We start from the raw sequence: 20,295 nt of genomic DNA, 5'->3' as shown, positions 1-20,295 counted from the left end.
CCTAGAAATCCTCATTGAAGGGCACCTCCCTTAGAACTACCTTAGGGCCAAGGAGCTGGGAGGGGGCCCACCCAGACCAGGAGGCCTGGCCAAAACTAAGCAGAGTCTGCCAGATGTACAGCCCAACTGACTTAAGCTGCATGGAAAAAAAAATGCCACTGCTTGATTATGTAAAATCCATCTGGATCCCAAGCAGAAAATCCAAGTTGGAAAGGCCCTCGGAGACCATCTGGTCCACCCTGCTTCATCTACTAGCGAGGAAACTGGGGTCCAGAGACAGCGAGCAACTTGCCCAAGGTCACTCAGCAAGTGTATAGACAAGCAGGGGACTAGAACAGGTGTCCTCAGGCTCTCATCTTCTGTATCCTTCCCCACTCCAGAACGCGGCCCCTGGACCCTCCAAGCCTGGACAGAATGAGGATCTAGAGCTTTGGGGCTGGCGGGGCTCTACTCCTGGTAACTGAGCAGCACAAATAAGCTCAGTTCAAACACCCCCTGGGTCCTTCGTGCATGCCAGATGCTGGGAATGCCAAGATGAAGGTGTCTTTTTACAAGGAACGCACAGAAGTAGAACGTCCTGGCTAAGTTCTATCATAACCCCAAGAACCCCAAAATACTCCCCAATACTATGAGGTATGGTCAGGCCAGGTCCTGAACCATCTCTCCACCAGCCCTCAACTTGTTATCAGACACATCTCGTGCCACAGGACCCCTCAACACTAAGTAAGAAAAAGCCAACGGATGGAACCTAAGGCGTGGATGGCCAAACCTTCCGACCCCAGGAGTAGCCTCGCAGCCTGCCAGTCTAAGGAAGTAAGTCCCCTATGTTCCTTTCTGTGGGGCTGGAGTTGGGGGGATGGGTAGACAGCTGCTGTCTACCCACCCACCCACCTGGGAGGTCCCACTGGCTTCGAAATTTGGCACCAACTAGGGGTGGAGTCCCGATGTGAAAACTGGGCCGGCCACCGGAGGACAGGATCTGGTCGCAGCTGAGTCAGCCAACCCAGGCCAGCTATCCTGGTGCAAAGACCCCCCCCAGCCGCAGAGCTGCCGCCCAGACTGCGGCCAAGCAGGGGAAGAAGTGCAATTGTTGGCAGCCGATTAAACCCGAGAGCATCTCTATTTCTCTTCAAATAGCAAAGCAGTGGTGGGAGAGCTGAGGCAGGGGCAGTGTCCGCATTCGATAGCTGATATTCTAGTCGTGAGCTGGTCTACTCCGGAAGATATTCTAGTCGTGAGCTGGCCTACTCCGGAAATGGGCAGTCACTACCTCCTTCCGGAGAGATACCCTTTACCCTCAGCACTGACCCAGCCAGAGGGGGTCAGCATCACAGCCAGGAAGCACCTATGCTGCCTTCATATTCACCTGACTGACTAGAAAACAATGTCCTCACCTGAGGAGGGTATGGCGGGGACAAAGCCAAAGTCACCCAGGAAGTAGAGAGTCTGGAGCACACAGGTCCCTGGCTCCATGCACCCTCCACCCCCACCCCAACTCTTGGTGGGTTCATCCTGACTGGGGATCAGAAAAGACCTCCACTCAAGAGGATCCAAAAGTTACCTCTGTTTGATGGTGGCTGGAAGTGGCCAAATAAGGACAGGATTCGGTCTGGGCTTTCTGACCACACACCCCTGAACGTCATAGAGGAGGGCCCGAGAAGTATGTCTGGAATTAGGCCTTAACCATGGACAATTCTACCAAAGCAGGAAGTTATGAGCTGCCCACATTATCAGGCAGACCTTGCCTAGCCCCAGACTCAGGCCAAAATAGAAGTCAACGGCCTATTTAACAAATGCAGCTGGCTACTGTCCACCTCTTTCTGCCACAGCAGCCTGCACTGGGCACTCAGACGCCAGCGAGCAGCCTCAACAGGCACGCAGGTGGAGACCAGTACCCGGGGCTCTGTCCACCAGGCAGGAAAGCCACAACGGCACTGTGTCCAGGGTGCACCCGTGGCCTCATGTGGGAGGATGTGTGAGCCTGGGAAAGAAGGCCCTAGCAGGTAACACCTGGGGGAAAGACCAACCAGGTACAGGACACCCACCTGCAGTGGCCAGGAAGATGGCTGTCCCTCGGCATGGAGGCCCATCTCAGACAGCAGCCCCTGGGCTTCCCCTCTGGGGAAAGGGTAGAAGCCTGTCTGCCTCCTTTCTTTCTTGGGTCCGTTATGAATGTCCCATTTTCTTCCAAGTCTAGCCCCTCTTCCTGCTTACGTCAAGCCAAGCCCCAAGCAATGCCTGGTCTGGTCTAACCTAGAGCCTACACACCCCATTTCTGAGGCTGTACCCCTTTCCACCCCAGGATAAGGCTCCAGTTTGGGCGACATGCTGGGAACGTATAGAGATATATGTGTGGCCACCCAAAGCCCTCAACCGCCATCCCTATGACTCCCCTCACCGCCATTATGGTGGTGGGCAACCTGCTCTTTCTGGTTTTGGGGAACACCTAAATTTCACGGATTCACTCCTTGGACAGTGTGCAGCATGTCCAAACCCTTCTCTCCTGAGAGTCAAGATCAACTCAAATGTGAACTCTTACAAGGGAGAAGTGTCACCTAGGCCATCTTCCACCCAGGGAGAAAATCCCCTGAACATCCCTAAGAGGGGTTTGTCCCCCTTTGGCTTAGATGTCTTAGTATCAGGGAGCCCCGCCTCCCGCAGCCTGCGTCTCACCGCTGGAAGCAAGAGGTATGGAATTCTGGCTCAAACCAAGCAAAATTCTCCTTGGACTTTGTGTCAGTGCTCCCAGTTTTGAATTTTGGGGCTTCATAGAGCAATCTCAGCACTCTTTTCTATATGACAGCTCTTTCCATAGTCTTATCTGGAAGTGTTAGCCTTTCAAAGGGGTGGGGAACAGAGGCAGGTTCTCAAACCCTGCCACAGACTGGTCTGAATGAATGAAACATTACACTCAGAGAAGCTCCTTCTAGCCCTGCATGCTAACTCCTTTCTGAGATGGCACCCCCGGTCTCAGCCTGCTTAAAATCGAAAACCCCCCTATCCCTTGTGCCAAGGGACCATGGAGATAGGGGGCGGAGCAGGCACAGAGGGGCCCAGCAGCCACCCCCAACCCTGATAGGAGATGAAGCCCTCAGAGGCTGACAAGGGGTCTTTGGGAAAAGACCAGACTCCCACCCCACGTGGGATGTGCCCCTGCCTCTGGCGGGCGGAGTGTGGGCACAGATGCTCTCGGGATGCCGACTGCGATTGCACTCGGAAAAAATGAAGTGGTTAACCAGAGGGAAAGGATTCTGAGACCTGCCAGGATGGTGGGTTTTTTGTTTTTTGTTTTTTAGATTACGCCTAAGGTTTGTAGTTTGGACAGGCAAAGTAAACAATGACGATGACAGCAGCAACACAACAGAAACAAAGAACAGTTTAGTTGTTATTAAAAAAAAAAAAAAAAAAGCCTTTTGTTATAAAAGACAGCTCCCCACTGCCTCCTGGACCATGGGCGGGCTGTGCTGTGCCTTCGAAGATGGTGTGAAGAAAACCCACTTCGGCAGAAGTGACACAGCTCATGCAAGGGGCCGGGGGGTGGGGGTGGGGGGCGGGAAGGGTGACTGCTCCCATCTCTTTTCTCCCCTCTTCAGGTTTTGGAACAGGTGGAGAAAGGGATGGGAGGGGTTGAAACCAGCACAAAGCAACTGTATTTAGACCATGGCAAACTGAGCTGCTACTTACTTCTCTCTCCCTCCCTCCTGCCCACCTGGGCCTGGCCTGGAGCGAAAGGAGCAGGGGACCGAGGGGGCCCAGCACGTACCTGAAAGAAACCCGGCGGGATGGGGCCTCCTGGCATCCCATCGTTGGGGGGAATGTTGCCAAGCACAGGGCTCGGGGCGGCTGCTGCACTCTGTGGAGACAAGGAAGCGAGAGAGTGAGAGGCGGGATCCACCCTGAGAGACCTAGAGCTCCAAACCCCTCCCCACTCCCTGCCCCCTCCTGTTCTCCTAGTCTACGGGTCTGCCCACATCCTTTGAAGACCCTCCTCGAACATCACCCTCCCAGGTGTGTCTCTCACTGGGCAAGTGATGAACTCTTCGAGCCTCTGTTTTCTCATCTCTAAAATGGGAGAACATCGTCTACCGATTTGCACATGCACCGCAGAGCACAGTGCATGGCAGCTGTTGCCAGTGTATGGATACCCTGCCTTACACACTCAGCTGCTTTGTGGGGTTCCTGCAGGGCAGTTGGGGGAAGGAGGCTTTATAAATGTTGGCATCCTCTCCAAGAGGCTGCATGCTGTATGGAGCGCATGTCAATCACTACCCACAGCTTAATGAATGAACAGGGAGCCCCGTTGGGAAACGTCCCTGGAGAGCCTGAGGAGGGCAGGGGTCTTTTGGGCCCATCAGGGTCTCGGGGGGCCACAAGAGATGAGGTGGGCCATGCAGCACGGGGAGTGGAGGCACTTTTCTTCTTAAATGCTGCTATTCCAGCGTTTACCTAGTACATCTGCCTCAGCAAATGCCTCCCGGGGGTGAACAGACGTCGTTCTCCCCAGCCTGGCTTCCTTCCAGGCAATCTGTGTCCCACCTGCCATGTGGTCAGCATGTCTGAACCTGGGCCTGCACGCACACAGGCAGGGTGAGGCTGATGGGGCAAATCACACACACACGCCCCCACCCCACTGCCACCCTGCATACACCCCTCCCCCCAACTCCTCCTGCAGGACCCCCTTACTCCCACTTCCATATCACCAACCTCACACATACCCCCCACTGAGAATCTGAGACTCAACCACCAATCTCCTCCCAGGGGTCTGACCTGTTCTCTGGGACAAGAGTGAGCCCCCTGGGGTCAGGAAACTGAAGGAGGCTGCTTTTTCTCTTACAAATGCAGCAGAATTCACTTCTTCCCTTTTCCTCAGCCAGGAAAGAGGAACCAGAAGTCCTAACTTCCAACTGTGACTGAAGGAAATGAGGTAATGTGTGAATCCCATTGGCCATGGCAAGATGAACAGATACCCCCCGGTGACCCCTGCATCTGGGCTCCAGGGCCATTACCCGTACCAGCAACAGAGGGCCGTGGGCTAGCCAAGTGGCCTTCCAGCTCATTTCCTATACAAACTGGGGGTCACCGCTGTCCTGCCTGCTCGTCGGGGTTGTGGAGGATTATGGGACAGAATGGCCTATATTTGTGCACAAGGAAAGCTCGGTAATCTGAAAGCAAGGAGGGCTCACTATGGGCAGGCACTGGGTGTCTTAGCAGACCCAGCTAAAGAGACTGGAGTGGAGATGGGCCAGCCAAGCCAGCCCAACCTCTCAAATGCTTCTGCCTACCGACAGGCAACTCTCTCGCCAACCATCCTGTCATGTGTGACCAGCATCCCCAAACACCACGAATGAGGTCTTTCCACATTCTCAGGTGAGAGCCCCACTCAGGAGGATGAGGGGCCAGCCTGCCTCTGTCTAGGGCCCCCCCGCCCCCCTCACCCCACTACTATCTGGGCAAGGGCCACCTGGGGGACTATGCCAGGCTATCCATTAGCTGCACTGTTTTATCGCTGGTTGGTGGGTCTGTGGAAATGCAACTTCTCAGGATTTACAGCCAACAATCATTCCCTGGAAGCAGGGGCAGGAAAGTTTTAAAGAAAAATCATAGGGAGGTAAACAGGCACCCACATTTTCCTCAAGTTTTGTCAGAGACCGGTTTTCCATTTAACTCTTTAATCCTTCAGGAAGTTATTTTGGTACAGAATATAGATTTTACTTCTCAGGCAGTGGCCTCAGTACGATTTTGCCCCACTCATTTGAAATCCAGAGGCAAAATCCTGACAAAGGCTTGGGCCTCTTTCTGTGCTTTTAAATGCCGTCCTATGTCTCTACCGTTCCATTGTCATGATCGGGGTTTCACCGTGGACATGAAATTCTTCTCCAACTCTTCAGTGAAAGTTTTCTGGCTCATTCTCACCTACTTATCCCTCCAAACATCAGATCATTCATAGAAGTCACCCTCCTACCGAAAGAAAAAAGTTCATATACATGTACACACACACACACAAACACACACACACACACACACAGCAATGCATGTATACATATAGGTGAATACAGATCTAGAGGAGAAATGCCATCTTTCTTCAAACTGAGGTGCCCTCCCAGGACACGGTCTTTCTCCAATGACTCACACCTTTGTGCAAGCCCCGCAGTCAAGTAGGTGCGGGGGCAGCGACAGTAATTACCAGGAAGGTAGGAGTAGGCGACAAAGCATAACCTTGTCTTGCTAAAACTGACTAAATGTTTTATTCAACAAATGTGGCACCAACTTGTCTGGGGGATGAGGACAGGAAAGATGGAGCTCCTGACTGGGGAGGCCCCGGGTGGCATGCCTGGTAGGAGCCACTGGGCCTGATGCTAGAAACAGGCTGGGTACTCCCTGCCACCCGCCTGCCCTCTCTCTCCCTGAACCCCCCAGGCGGCCTCTTAGGTGGACACGAGCACCCTGCCTGACAGAGACACAAACGTCTTCGTGAGGAGAGCGGGCTCAACACAGCCCTCTCCCGTTTGTCCTCCTTGTCCAGATCTACTCCTCTCCAGCCTTCAACCCAGATCCATGCTCTTTTTTTACAGAAAGATCTGGAAAGTCTCACCAACTTGATTCTTTAAATTAGCATTTATCATTTTGTATACGCTTCCTTTTTATAGAACGCAGCAAAGGAAAAAGAAAATTAGCGACCGTGTTTTCTTTTTTCTTTTTTTTTTTTTAAAGATTTTATTTATTTATTTGTCATAGAGGGAGAAGCGACCGTGTTTTCTTAAAGAATGTCAAGAGCACTTCCCTTCTCATTACACGGCCAAAGAAAACATGAGTTTTTAACGAATCTAGTATTATACAGAGGTAACATTATTTAACCAAGTATGGTGTTTGCTACTCTGACAGTTACCAAATGGTACCTCTCTTGTATTTGGACCTATTTTTTGGGTCACTACCTTTTGAAATGGTCTCTGCTGGCTACTTCAAGATCTACTTTTATGGAAAGATGTTCATGTTCCTTGTTATCGGTATATTTGACTTTTTCCTTAGTGATATATAAGAGCTCTTTATATTTTAAGGATATCACATAAGGATATCTTAGAATTTTAAAAAAAAGAAAAAGAAAGAAAAAAAATACCCCAAACTTTTAAATGAAGATTTGAACCCGGGAGCATGATTTACAAGTCTCCCTCCCTTTGAGAGTTCCTTTTCCTACAAAATTAGAAGTAAGTTCATGGTTCTAGGGTCCATGGTCCTTTGAATACAGGGCTGGGGTAACTGTGGATGGTGCAATTCTCTGACATCTGTGGGGAGGACAGATTTCTGCTAGCCTCCAATGAAAGGAAAGCCGTATTAGCAGTGATTAAGGTAGCAGGAAGCTGAGGAGACAACTTTTATCATTCAAAGCCTCATCCAGCAGCAAACATAAGCAAAATAATTAACCTGAATTATAACAGATACTGCTATTCTTTGATTATGAAGAAAATATGTGCTCATAATGGAAAACTTTCAAAGGGGCAGAAAAGTACAAAGAAGCAAATGAAAAGCAGATGAAAAACAGATTTACAAGGCAACAAAAGGGTTAAGTACTACCTGTGGTTCACAGAACCCAGTCCCCCAGACCCCCTCCTCCCACCCCCACACCTGAGAGCAGGTGCTGTTATTTATACCCATCTCTGAGATGGGAGGGCATACAGCAGGTGTTCAATAAATGATTACGATTTTTATTATTCAAAGACCTGCTCAAACCCGGCCATCTAGAGCCAGGCCTTTCCGGACTGCTAGAAATCGGCTTCTCCCTGTGGTTTCTAGCTTTGAGTTAGAGCTCCATTAAGGCACTCAGCAAAGCGTCTCATGTGAGTTTTCTCTAAAAACACAAAACCCAGACCAAAAGCCCCTGACGTTCACCACGGCCTACAGCTGTCGGGGCTGTGGGGGGTCCAGGGATGGAACCTCCCACTAGGGCAGGGAAGTAAAGAGCGCTGGATTCTGAAGCCAGAGACCTCCCTATGGGCTCAGGTCCTTGCTGGAAGCCTCAGTTTCCCCATGCATCCAATGGCAGGGTTAGACGGGGAAAAAACAGCTAGTACATGAACAGGAGGACAGTCCTCTTTCTGGAAGACTCCGAATTTCAACTCTTTTCTGCTCACTAAAGAACACATAAGAGATCAAAGATTAAAAACCACCCAGGCACCTCTTTGTTATCGGAGCCTGCAGGTAATAGCCTTGACATCTGAGCTCCCCGGGCCCAGGCCCTCCTCACCCACATTTATCTAAATACGCATATGTACATGGACTAAAAAGAGCAGAATCAAATCAGGCATGCAGTTTGGTAACTCATGCATTTAAAAATAAATAAATAAATAACTTAAAATTCTTTTCTAAATAGAAAACAGGCCTTGCACTGGGTGGCAGGGCCCACTGCAGCCAGCTGCCGCCTCTAAGACTCGGGGGTCAGAGTCAACATGCCAAGCTCAAGGTACCTATAGACAACTGCCTGAAGCTCCTCGAGGTCCCCTGCAAAGTATGGTATTTTTGCTCATGGCCTGGGAGCGTTCCAAGGAGGACTGATCCCACAACCCTCTCCCTCAAGAGTAGGCCTTCTTTATGATCCCACGGTGGTTACAAAGCCAGCTGGGCCCGGGGCTCACCGCAGAGCCTCAGACTGCCCTGCACTCCAGCCCCAGCTGGCTGGTCTCCCACATGCCCTCCAATGAAAGGCGGTCCGCGCTAGCACATCTGCTTTTCAGCAGTGACCCCCCTCCCTTGGCTAGTGCCGAGCATCCCAAGGCACCCTCCACTAACCCACCCAACACCAGTAGAGGACAAATGCATGCGGCAAGTCCCAGACGTGGTGCCGGGCCCTTTCCTCTGTAGCAGTAAGTCCCCTGGGGCTCCAGGAACAGCAGGGTTAGTCCAGAGGAACCAGCAGACAAGCTCCCAGGACCTCCCATCTCGCATCTCAGAGCATCTTTTGCTAGGGAACAAGTGCTCATGCTTCCTTCCACAAGTGTGGGTCTGGGGGATGGTCCCTGCAAGGTTTTCTCTTCCAGCCCCCACCCAGAGAACCTCAGCTATACTCACTCACAAATTAGCATGGGACCCCCCAACCCCTGGCCTTTGTACTCATTTTCAATCTTCTAAAGTGATCCCCGGGGCGCCTGGGTGGCACAGCGGGTTAAGCATCTGACTCTTGGTTTCAGCTCAGGTCACGATCACAGGGTTCTGAGATCGAGTCCCACACTGGGCTCCACAATCAGTACAGAGTCTGCTTGGAATTTTCTCTCCCTCTCCCCCTTCCGCTCATGCATGTGTTCTCTCTCTCTCTCATAAATAAATCTTAAACATAAATAAAAATAGAAATAAATAAACAGAAATCACCAGTGAACTGAATAAAACCAAAGGCTCAGTGAACCGCGGGACTCCTGCCAGCTTGGCCAGCCCCTCCTGGTTTACAAGGCTGCAAAATGGAACTTTGTTTGCCGATCCCCTCCCTCCTCGCCCCACCCCAATACTCAGGCCTCGGCGTGTAGCAGCACAGAGCCCACACGCAAAACCCCCAAGTATACAGCCTTTCTCAAGTGAAACCCAACACAGGTCATGTGGCCGAGCACGCGGGACACCATAGGATGTGTGGCGTATAGGCTGGGTGCACGCAGATGGGAAGAGAGGTCACTTAGAGGAGTGAAGGCATCCCTGTGCTACCTCTGTGAGAAACGAAGGTCTCTGTGCGACGCCTGTGTCCAGGAGAAGGAGGGACGCTTGCACGGGTGTCGAGACAGGGGTTTCAGCAATCTGCGCAAAAAGCTCCGTCCCTCCGGGCCAAGTTTCCTAGAGGAATTATTAACCCAAGCAGGACAGATGAGCTGAAGATGTTGACGAGGGAGCGGAGAGAATATCATCACTCAGACAGAAAGGCCAAGACAGAGAGAAGCAGGGTCAAAAGAGGGAGAGGGGACCGGAAGAGGCCTCTTGGCTTTATGCACAGACCACAGAAGAGAATCGGTTCTGGAGAAGAGGGGCTCTAATTCTGCAGCCTGGAGAAAACACAGAGCTGTTGCGATGTGAAGAGACAGAACCAGCTGGTATTAAAAATAGGTTCAGATGACACACGGGAGTGAATGACACAGGATCCCTGCCTCCAAATAGCCAGGGGGCTGTCACGTGGAAGGAGGAGTGGACGTGCTCTCTTGGTGCCAAGGGACGGCTCTGCGTCCAGGAGGGGACGCACTGAGCTACAAAAAGCTTCTCCAGGTCTGAGCATCAGCATAAGCTGCCTCAGGAAGTGGCAGCCTTTGTTAACTTGGGGTGGCTCATGGCTGGGACACAGCAAGAGCACACTGCAGATCTGAACCGGTGGGCTTGATCTCTGCTCTCCGACTCTGAGCCATGCTGACTGTCTCAGCCTCTGTTTCCCCTCAGTTACCCACCACTGCCTGGTGTTGCATGGAGATTATCAGCATAGAGGACCCCTGGAGTGAGGGTCCCTGGACCAGGCTCCCACTCTAGCTGCGCACCACCTACGGAGTGACCTAGGCAACCGCAAGCCTTCCTGCCCCTGGCCTCTGCTCAGCTCCAAACGAGGTGGCTGAGGTCCTGCTATTTCAACGAAACAGGGAGATCGCACTGAGCTCTTAGCTGAGCAACCGGAAAAAAGGCCACGTGTAGGCAGAAAAAATCCTGACCAGCCACAGTCAGGCCATCAGGCCCCAGGGAGAGCTGTCCTGGCACCGGAGCCTCTTCCCAAGTGTCCTGGGTGAGGGGGGTCAACGGCCGGACATGGAGAAGGGATGCCGAGAGCAGCAACTGCCTTTCGTCCTGACCCCAGAGATCAGGGGAGGGGATGGTGTAACGGACTCTTCAACATCCCCACTGAGACGTCATTTCTGTTTAACATAAGGAAACTGAGGCACAGAGAAGCACATGACCATGAGTGGCTCTAACTTTAGTCTCTCTGTTCCTCTATCCCTCCCCCAGTCTTGGGTCCAGAAACCCCAAAGCAGTCTCCAACCAACCCTGCAAGGGGAGTTCTGTATGCTTTTTGACACTTAGGAAAAGAAACAGCAGATCATTATAGACATGGGGCGAGCACGAGGCATTCTCTGCATTTGGGATCCTCTACCTGTTCTACTCTTCCCCCTTAGGAGACTGACCTAACCCTGCTCCTTCCAGCAAATAATTGAGGGACCCGGCCTTCAGCAAAGAGTGTGGTGAGGTGTGTGTGTGTGCGCAAGTGTGTGTGCAGGAATGCATGAACCCACGGAAGAGGCTGCTGGATCTAACTAGCAAATTACCCTGGGAAGAGAAGGAGAAACAAGGTAGGTGGGAGCTTAAAAAGGTTACGAGTGCTTTACACACGTTGGGACGTTCTCAGCAAACACTCGCTCCCAGGGCGGTGGGGGTGCGTCGTGCCTGCCAGGGCGGCAGATGACAGTGCGTGGCTCTGCCCTCAAGGTCTGGAGGATGAAATGAGCCGGGGTGACAGCAAGCTGAGGGGTGTGGGAAGGTGCTCCAGGCAGGCACGGGGAGGCGGGGATTAGCGGGATCAGGGAGGCTTTATGGAAGAGGTGGCACTCAAGCCAGGGCCTTAAAGGACAGCCGGACTTGAAGATGCGGGCGGTGATACAGAGGTGAGAGATTACCTCTGTCATCTCAACCCTCCCCACAAGCCAAGCCTCTGACAGCCGCTCCTCCAGAGCGCAGATGCCGCTGAGCCTCCCACCTCCTCAGAGCTCCATCCCAGCCCAGCTTGGGGGGGTGGGGGGGGGTGAGAGCCGGGGCTGGGCCTGACTCACTTCCCTCCTCCACAGGCAGGGGGGCTCTTCTGTGGGAAGGGAGTCGGCCACCCACCACAGCGGCTGACTGAGCTGGCCCAGTTTCTCCCCTAGACTTCCCATCAAGCCAGTCGGTACTCTAGCTGAGGACGTCAAGGGATTTGTCCGGGGTCACGGGACTCGGAGGGGCAGAACTGGAGGTCAAGCCCAGATATGCTAAAACCAGAACCCAGTCTCAGCCACGTCCCAGCTTCTCAGGTCTCAGTTCTGAAGATGATGCTTCAAGACGGTCACCCAGCACAGAAAGGTCAAGAGAGGAAGAGACCCAGCCCTTCCGTTCTCCAGGAGCCCTTCATAGTCCTCTGTAGAGGGGGAGCCTTCTATCTTCTGCGGGGCGTGGGGAAGTTAAATTGGAGTCTCAGGCGATGGGCTGAGGCTGAGACAGGTGATCGACAAGCAAAAGCCCCTGCACCAGTGACACAGCACCAAGGCAGACAATAGACCCGCTGGGTCTCCGTGATTCCACAAACACAGACCAGGTCAGGGAAGGAAAGGGGTCACGGCTGTCAGAGGACATCTGCTCAACAGAAGCCACTCTTCTGAGCAGTGGTCTCTCTCTACCCCAAGTTAGAGAAATAGGATTTCATGTTTTAGAAAATGAAACAAAGGCACTCCCATCAGTACACTTCCAAGAGGAGAACTGGCTTCCTTCCCGGAACTGAGAAGGCCACGGCCACCATCCCACCAGGCCTTGCCCGTCCATCCCAGGGAGCACCCAGCCTCTTCTGGGAATTAGATCAAAGGGTACCGTTTGTGTAAGAGGCGGAGCCCCACATAATTAATACCTGGTTATACTGTGGATGCCAGCCAGGGCACCCTCCTCCATGTGTGAACACCCCCCGGCTAGGCCACACAGCACAGGGCGCAGGTTCTAGGCGTGTACACCCAAGACCGAGGAGATTAAGGACTAGAGATGCCCCCGCAAATGAACAGTAAGAGTGGATCAACAGCACACTATTTGTACAACGCTGGTTTTCTCCTTAAAGAGATGAGCTCTGTGGCCTGGGTTTACACCATCAGCAACACACACACACAGTCTTAAAGGAGCTACTTATAACCGCAAACATGTCATAGTAGGCCAGTGACAGCTCCTTAACAAGAACACTGGCAGTTGCCTCTGCAAAGCAGAAAATTCCCTGGCGTGGACCCACACACACACTCAGTTCCAATGACAACTTAATCCTGCCAGGACTGAGGTGTGCAGAGAACAAAAAAATCGCCTGCTTCCAGAAACTTTTAAGGTTAAGAGAAATCATTAAAGGCATGACCCTCGGAACATCTTTCCAAAAACGGGAGCCCACACTCTGCTCGGCTGGCACCAAATTCAGCGGGGACAGAGCCACTTGCCCTCGGCTCAGCCTCTGCTATGACAGGACGAACGTGCAGTCTGTGAAGTGCACTGGGGTCTCCCGTTATCAAGGCCAGAGACACGGACCCTGGGCCAGGTGGGAGGCTAGTGAGCAGCCCACCACTGCGGTCTGCACGGCCGGGGCACGGGCTCAGAGCTGAGCAGATGCCACCTACGCCTTGAAAGCATGCGCTAATTGCGCTAATTTAGCTAACAGTCTCTGTTTCGTCCCCCACCCCAGTCAACCAGCATCCTTTGGTAGTGCTGGAGAGATGCAAGCTGTTGGCTTTAGTATTATTTTGTCAGCCATTAAACGATTCATCGGAGTCATTAATTGATTTATTACTGCTGCCTGCTCGGAGGGTTTAGCAAATAGAGAATGATGTAGGTCACAACGCAAAGGCGATTGGACCAAACAACACCATGAGAAGCTGGGCACCGAGAGAGTGTGCCACTGTCCACTCGGGCAGCCCTCCATGCCCAGCTGTCAGATGGGTGGACAGCAGAGCTGGCTCTACTGCCTGAAATCCGGGCGCCAGACTGCCTCCTGCTCAGGCACCGGTGTTGCCAAAGATGCAGAAGGCAGAGAACCTTGTCCAGAGGCCCCTGGCAGCTGGGTTCCAGGCACCTGCCAGGCATGATCACCAGCACCAGAGTAAGAGGGGAGAGAAGCCTCCACTGGCCCCCACCGAGTGAGTACTGGGCTGCAATGGCTGGGATGGTGTGGCAGCCCTCCAGTGCAGTGGGGAGGCCAGAGAGAGGCCCCCAGCCAGGGCTCTACTCCTGTGGAGGTAACAAGCTCCGGCCACAGTCCCTCTGTTCCTGCACTGCCCACAGGAGTGCGGGGACACCAACAGCTGACAGTAACAGGTGTCTCCTGACACCTGGCCCTTCAACTTCTCTCTGACCCTCGCAACAGTCCTAGGAGATAGGTGGCATTACCAACCCCATGCTGGCAAAGAAAACAAGCCGTCACACAGCAGGCCAAGGAGCAGCAGTCCTGGGCATCAAACCCAGGTCCACCTGACTTCGAAGTCCACGTGCCCTCCCCTCTTTCACACCCCCTTTAGCTGACACCTCAGCAATAAGCCCAACCCAAACTAGCTGGGTGACCAAGAGCAGAGAAGCCCCCTTCTTCTCAGAGCCCCCGGTGTCTCATTTATAAAAGGACAGAGTTAAGGTGGGGGAGCCCTGAGATTCCAGCTGGGGCAGGAGGGGCTGCAGGACTCAGCTCCTCCTACCACCCCAGTAGCACTGGCCCCACGGGGGGCGGATGTTGGTGGCTTGGCCATGCTGCCAACACAGGTCACACCACCCAATGCCCACTTCCTGCCATGAATGCTCTTCATGCTGGCAGCAGGTGCTCCCATGGGGTCCCCTGCTGCCCCATCTGGCCTCCAAGCCCCCACCCAAACACAGCAGGTCCAGGAAGCCCTCTCCACCCCCGCCAGGACCTGGTCGGGACCCCGGGAGTGCACGGGGAAGGTCTGCTACACAGGGTCAGTGAGAGCAGCAGCTCTCCTCCTGCTCTGCTCCCAATGCCTAGGGCTGTGAGCAAGCACAGGGAGTGGTGCTGACACAAGGGGAACCAGAATGGTCATTTTCCAAAAAAACCAAGAGGATTATAGGGTCACAGATTTGGGGGAGGTCAGGGAAGGAATACAGGTCTCTGTCTCTAAAGCAGGAAAGGTAAATGTTCTGGTTCCTGGTGTCCCTCAGGAACCAAACACTGGTCTGGTTGACTCCAATTCTTTAGTCACAGAAATCAGCCACTCAAAGACGTATCACCTGCCCACCCTGCCTGGTGGCACGGGAGAACAGAGCCCACCCAGGCAAGCCTTCTAAAGCTCTCCGAGGACGATTATTTAGTTTGCTCCAAAGTGACGCAGAGGGGCTGCCGAGCCAGGTCAGGCGTCCAGCGAGAGCTGGCCAGCTTCAGTCCTCGGTACAGCCCAGTGCACGGAGCTCGGGGGCCCACTGACAATCCGTGAAGCGCTGGAAGCTAAGGCAGGGGGGGCCCTTCAGAGCTCCCCCATAGAGCTTACAAATACTGGTTAGGTGTCTGTCAGGTGTACAAGCCATGGCCCTCTTGCCAGCATCGCCCCATAACAGGTCCAGAGCACCCCAGAAAACCTATCTTTCGGGGTCCTAGTGAAAAACCTGCTCATGGGGTGGGCCCAGGAGCCCAGCCTGGGAGGACTTAACTCGTCAAAGCCTTCTAGGGGACAGAGGAGTTTATCTACTGAGAATTTGGACCCAAATGCGGCTTCTGAAACAGACCCAGGATTTCCCACAGAGGCAGTCCACCCCCTCCCCCATACAGAACTGAAAGCAAAAGGAAGGTCTTCATGGAGACGTGCATCAGGGTCCAACAAGTGAGATGCTCGAAGTCCCATGGAGAAAGAACCACCACTGTCACATACACAGCTTCAGGACCCCGACTCACAAAGGCCGTCCCTTCACCCACATTTCCCTGAGGCACACGCTCAACCGCTCTCGGCACAGGTCCACCCCTCTCTCCGGACCGCTCCTGCATGCTCCCTCCCAGTGTGCTGCCTCTCCGTCCTTTATGTGGTCCTCATCACAGCACGTGTCGCATCTGACTGGTAATTCCTTATTCAAGTCGCCAGCTCTCTTCCCAAGGACAGGGGCGAGAGGGGCATACAAAGCACAGACAAGGTGCTGGCTCCGTAAATATTTTTGGGGTGAATAAAATCCTTGCAGAAATCCTGCTTTTCAAGAATATCTACCATGTCGACAAAGTCCAATTCTAAGGCTAGCTAACTCAGTCACCTACTAATTTACCATTTGGCTAGATCCATACAACCACTCCATCCCCTCTAAATGACACACACATACACACACACCCACCACCGCCACCACCACCATATCCAGGCATGTTTTAGGACACACTGCTCCCTCTGCCTGCAAAACCCAAGCTTTGGGCATCAGAAAACCTGCCTGCCGGTGCTGCTTGGGCCTTGCTGGCAAATGACTGGGGCAGGCCACTTGTCCTAGAGTCCCTGGCCAGCACAGTAGGATGGGATCATCTGGATACCTCTCCTCCTAAGACAGCTATGAATTAACTCAAGCTGACATCTGGGCAAAGCAGCAGTGGTTGTCAGGCAACGACAGGGAGCAGGGTAGCCTCAGAGAGCTAACCCCCCACGACCATTCCCACTTTGGAAGAAAATCGAGACCGGGCCCAGTGGGCCGGGTGCAGTGAACAGATTCCAGTGGTCTTAATGCGTCTGGTTAGGATCTGGCTGCCTAGCTTAGCCCTCTTGGCCAAGCCTCCCTTCCCGCCTCCAAACCGAAGCCTATTGGTTATTCTTAGAGAGGCTGGATGCCCTGGTTTCCCCCCTCCCTGAAGATGGATGTCTGCTCCCCTGACCAAGGGGCCTCTTTTTCCATAGGCTTCTTAATGGGGTGGAGAGAACCTGCCTACCACCTTTGGGGCTTGGGGACATCCAAGGTGGGAGGGGGTCCTCCTGGGCCTGGCTGGAAGCTGAGCAGGACAGCGAGGCAGAGGTCCCATCCTGAGACGCCTTTCTCCATGTCCCATAAAATGCACCCCACAGGCAGGAATCCTCTACCAATGTGAGGATGGCCCTTCACAGCTGGAACCCCCAAACCACAAGTTTCTAAAACACAAGGTTCCTGTGATCAGAGATGAGCCACAGTGCAAGCCCTGAGCTCACTGGGGAAGAATGTGTCCTCCTCCTCCTCCCTGATTGAGTCCCTCACTGGACATGGAATGAGAACTTGAGAAGGGCAGAGAGAAGGAGGGCAGAGACCAGGCTCTCTGAGCCCACAGGGTCCTCCAGTTGCACCCTGTTCTGCCCCCCTCCTGTGCTTACAAGGCCCTGGGAATGGCTCCAGCCTCTCCCCAACCAGGTCTCAGGTCCTCCACTCCCCGGGGGACACTGTGCTACTTCCACATTCTGTCACAGACAGGCTCCCTATCACCTTCCATGGATCTACCTATAGAACTCCTGGTTATCCATCAATGCCAACCTCAAATGTCCCTGCCTCCTAGCCCAAAGCAAACACTAGTCCCTGAGCAGGTTCAGCCAGAGTCAGAACTCAGTATCAGAAGATACCAGTTTCCACCTGCAAGTGTCTCAAGAGGCATCCAATGGAACATTCAATACCAGTGAACTCCTGACTGAGGGCTGCCAAGCAGTAGAGCACAGAGAGCTGTGTTAGGAAGGCTCCGGCTCCTCCAGCTCCCCGGCTAATTCAGATAGGCAGGAAATTCACCCTGACTCCAGACGCTCCCTCAATACAAGACGATACCTTTACTGGGGCTGGACATGAGACTTACAACAAACAAGGAGGTAACAGAGAGAGGGCTGTGGTCTCATGTCAGCCACTCCCTTCCCCCAACTCCAACCTCCCTCCTCTCGTGCCCTGAGCTTCAGCCCTGAGGAGCACTCTCTGGTCTCCAGCCTATGCACAGACCATCCCCTCCACCCAGAGTGCCCACACATCCCCATCACCATTTCAACCCTCCACCTGGCCCTCGGGCAGCCCTGGGTACCGGGCAGGATGATTTTTTTCTTCTCCCAAGCCCATGTGAAACTCTACCTATGACTCTTCCAGAACTTTCTATGTGGCTTTATTGTAAGGACAAAAGCTCTCCCTGCAGGACTGTTGGTTCCAAAGAACAGAACCCAAATATTTACTATGCCTAATAATCAATAACCAACCATTGAATGACTAGGGACTATGAAAGGGCGTTTTGGACAAAGCTAGACCTGGCCCTTCTGGGAAATTTCTTCCTTGTTTTTCTCCTTTATAAAGACGTAACTTTAAAGAACAGAACAGACTTTCATAAACCCAAAGTCAAAAGGGACAAAGAGGGGCCTTATCTCTCTGTGTTTCTGTTTTTCTCCTCAAGCAATCATTGCAAGAGACAAACATGGAAACCCTGGAAAAGGCTTGAATTTGAATCCTGGTTCTGTCCTAGCTTGAAACTCATGAGTCGCAGAGACATGGCAGGACTACCCTTAGTGGATGGCCAAGGGGTACCACCACCCCACCCCCCGCCCCAAATGCGTCTAACGCAGTCTTGTTTTTCTCCTGTTTTGTCTAATTCCATTTGAGACCACGGCCTGGGTCTTCTCCACTGAAAACATAAGTTTTATTTAGACTTAGGTAATCTGCCAGCCTTCAGAAACTCTGAATCTAGAACCTCTGAACAGGAGGGGTCCCCGCAGTCCCTCTGTTGTAGATGCAGCCTCCAGCTCAAAGACCTAGGTCAAGGGAAGGAATTGGATCCAGGACTCCGGTATCCCAAGATGTTTATACCTTGGTGGTCTCATCTAGAAAAGTGGGCTAATGACCCTTGCTTCACAGAGTCTGTGAAAGTTTCCGTGGCCTCCCCTACAACTCTGCCTGGCCTACGTCCTTCGGGTACTCCATAGAGAACTGCTGAACGGACACGGCTTCTAAACTCTTCTCTGCCTCTGCTCCACCTAGGAGGGCCTTGCCCTGAGGGGACAGGCCGGGCAGCACACACCTGTGGAGCCCGCCCCCCCCACCCCCCCACACACAAGCGTTCCCATCCCAAGCGTTCCCCGAGCGTTCCCCTCCCGTGCCGGCTGTGTCCCGGCAACAGAAACAAAGCTGCCACTAGAAGCAGGCACCGGGGACAGCCAACCCCCCCCAACAATTTGGGAGGTCGAACTCCACTCCTTTGCTTCACATCTGACTCGTCTTGCTGGTGAAGATCATGAGGGGCAAGCATCTTCACCAGGTCACGGCTCTTCCTGGCTGGGTCCAGTCATCACAAATCCATGCCACCCACCCCTACCACACCGGTAGGAACCAGACAGAAGACTTCAGTTGTGGAAGGAAAAGACCTCAAACCTGCAACCGAGCCCAGTTTGGGGCGGGTCTCTTCAGCCTTAACTTGATCATCTGTAAAATGGGAAGTCGCCACTGTCTCATGCAGGAATGTGGAACATAATCAAGAAACAAACACAAAGCAGTGGTGTGACCAGAAGGGCAACAGCAACCCCGGCCCCCAGACCGTCAGATGGGTGGGAAGAAAGGAGGAGGCTGCGGTGACAAATCCCTGGCTGGCTGCCCACCCCCCCACTAGCCCTTCCCCTCACTTATAAAATGAAGGGTGTGGATTCGACTCCTGGTCCCTAAGCCGGGCAGTACCTCAGAAACACCCGGGAGCTCTGCAACCACCCAGCTGCCCGCCCTCCCAGGCTGCAGGGATCCAGGTTTTTGGGAACCCCTGGATCAGATGTTCTAGCAGATTTCTCCTGGGTTCTGCCTCTGCCCTCACCAGGGAAAACAGACCCTGGGTCCAGTGATGCCTAGTCACATAGGCAGGCCTCTTCTGCCCCTCACCCTCCAGGCTCCCAGGAGGCCTGCAGGAAGCCTCCGGATGCAGGTTGGGGCTTAGACAGCCGCCCAAACAGGTACGGGCCCAGATGTAATTGGCCTCTCGGTTAAGCTTTCTAATCTCATTAAAGCTGCCTGCTCATGCAGACCACAGCTCTGCATTTAATAACAGAAGAGCACTGCCCTGCCCGCGGTAAGCTCATTAGGTCTGGGGACACCGGGAGAGGAGCGCACTGGACCACAGCCCCTGGCCCAAGTTGGACCCCTCTCTGTTCTTCCATGCCATGCTGCCATGTGGATGTCAAAGACTCAGACAGAAATGGGGGGGGGGGGGGGCACTGCAAAAGGGGCAGGCAGGCAGGAAGTATTTAGAGCTGGGGGGGTTCAGGGCCAGATGTGCCTACTTACCCTGGGAAGCCGGTGCTGTCCCCAGAACTTTCAATACATGAAAATACATAAATAAAAAGTAATTTTATTTATCTTACCAGGGTGTGCTAACGCCCACACCACACCATGAACAGCCACCCCTTGGGGCAGAGTGCAGGGCTCACAGCGGCTCCCCATCCCTGAGATGCAGTGGGAAGAGGCGTATGGGCTGGGGTCCAGAGGGCTGCATCTCTGGAAGAGAAGACTTGTCCTGCCACCCACCCTCAGAGAGGAGGTACCCCAAAGTCCTTCCCTGACAAGTGTGTGAGGAGGGCTGAGGAAGTAGCCAGCTCCTGGACATCAGCTCTGAGAACACCACAGTCAACGTGTGCAAACATCCCTGTGCAA

General features: G+C 53.4%; 1 protein-coding gene across 5 annotated transcripts in view; it reads right to left on the bottom strand.

The window, feature by feature from the left end:
• SSBP3 (single stranded DNA binding protein 3) overlaps positions 1–20,295 on the bottom strand; it is a 161,371-nt gene that overhangs the window by 43,467 nt on the left and 97,609 nt on the right. For 3 of the 5 annotated variants that reach the window (XM_047728141.1, XM_047728144.1, XM_047728142.1), the window contains exon 5: positions 3,764–3,853. In XM_047728141.1, the coding sequence (XP_047584097.1) occupies positions 3,764–3,853 (90 nt within the window). Of the gene's footprint in view, positions 1–3,763; positions 3,854–19,128; positions 19,135–20,295 lie in introns of those variants that run through there. The other 2 variants (XM_047728145.1, XM_047728146.1) reach the window with 1 other exon arrangement.

This window comes from Lutra lutra, chromosome 4 (genome assembly GCF_902655055.1).
Source record: "Lutra lutra chromosome 4, mLutLut1.2, whole genome shotgun sequence".
Taxonomy (NCBI): domain Eukaryota; kingdom Metazoa; phylum Chordata; class Mammalia; order Carnivora; family Mustelidae; genus Lutra; species Lutra lutra.
Note: the sequence above shows the minus strand (reverse complement) of the source record. Positions and strands in the feature narration are given on the sequence as shown.